The sequence below is a fragment of the Crocodylus porosus genome, unplaced genomic scaffold (genome assembly GCF_001723895.1).
Source record: "Crocodylus porosus isolate Cpor-Errol unplaced genomic scaffold, CroPor_comp1, whole genome shotgun sequence".
Taxonomy (NCBI): Eukaryota; Metazoa; Chordata; order Crocodylia; family Crocodylidae; genus Crocodylus; species Crocodylus porosus.
The window spans coordinates 66,742,220-66,743,473 of NW_017728918.1; the positions used below are offsets into that span (position 1 = coordinate 66,742,220).

General features: G+C 39.3%; 1 protein-coding gene across 1 annotated transcript in view; it reads right to left on the bottom strand.

Annotated features, from left to right (window-relative positions):
- Nucleotides 1-1,254, bottom strand: part of CEP162 (centrosomal protein 162) — a 70,504-nt gene that overhangs the window by 40,417 nt on the left and 28,833 nt on the right. The window contains exon 9 of the mRNA XM_019538170.1: nt 944-971. Coding sequence (XP_019393715.1) covers nt 944-971 — 28 coding nt within the window. The remainder of the gene's footprint in view (nt 1-943; nt 972-1,254) is intronic.

Consider the following 1,254-nt stretch of genomic DNA (forward strand, 5'->3'; position numbering starts at 1 on the left):
AAGAGGCTGCCAATTCTGTTCTCCTTCACTTTGCTGAGGGGTGAAAATGGAGAAAACAACCTGCAGTTAATACCCTTTTCCTACATGCCATGATGACATGCCTCAACCCTGGAGGAGAGAACCCAACATGGAAGGTGGGGGGAGTGGTCCTTGACTTAATGAGGATAATTATATCACATGGAGAATGTAAAGCCACTGTGTTCAAGCTTTTCAGCCTGATCGCCAAAATATTATTTCAAATTATCAAGTAGTCACTGTTAGAAAGTGAAAGGCAGTTAATGCCAAAGTTTTCTTTTCCTGTTTTCTTGTTTGCTTTCCCTGTTTCCTTTCCTTTACAATCAAAGCTACCTACTTAGTCACTCCTGCCCTGTCAAGTACCAGTTGACTTAGACAGAAGAGCATGGCTATCTTTTTCAAGTCTTACTTCAAAATCTGTCTCAGCCTGTCAAACAAATCTTTAAGGTAATACCTATTTCCTTCCCAAGGAAGAAAACAAAGAAGCAGATAAGGCAGGGAGCACAGGGCCGGGAGCAGAAAGCAGAGCTTTCCCCTGTAGATTGGACAGGGAAAGGGGATCAGAGAGACACGAAGAGGTATGGGGCTAATTTGTGGCACACTTGTCAAAAAAGGTTGGCTGCCACTGCTGTAAAGCCTTGTGGTGATCAGAAAAAGACTTGTACCAAGCTCAGCTGGTATACACAAGAACCCAGTCATGCAGTGATCTGACCCTACTTCTGTGGTATAAAAGGATGAATACTGACACAACAATTCAAAATTGCAGACAATTTTAGATAGGAAGATTTATTTCTGGCCACTTCATACAAGACTCTAAATGGTAAATTCAGATGTTAAAGAAAAGCAAAAACAAACAAACAAACAAAATCCAGAGAGATTTGATATTTTAAAAAAACAAAACAACCTTGATGAAGGTTTGAGTTTTTACCTTTAGCCAGCATCCCAGGTGTTTCTTCCTAAATAATAGAATAATAGAAACAATGAAGAACGGTTACCTCAGGAATTTGAAAAACAAATTAAATAAATTTGTGTTTAAGATTAAAAGGTGAGAGTACACACCCCAACCCACTCACCCATGCACCCACACACAGATCTAGGTATAAATAGACAATTTCTATGTAATTCAATCTCTAAATTAAAAGAATTATAGTTGTGCACCCACAGATTCACCCCATTCTTATTTTTCCCTCCCCTCTCACAGGCAGAGTAACTAGATGTTAAGGCTTATATTTGGGAAAC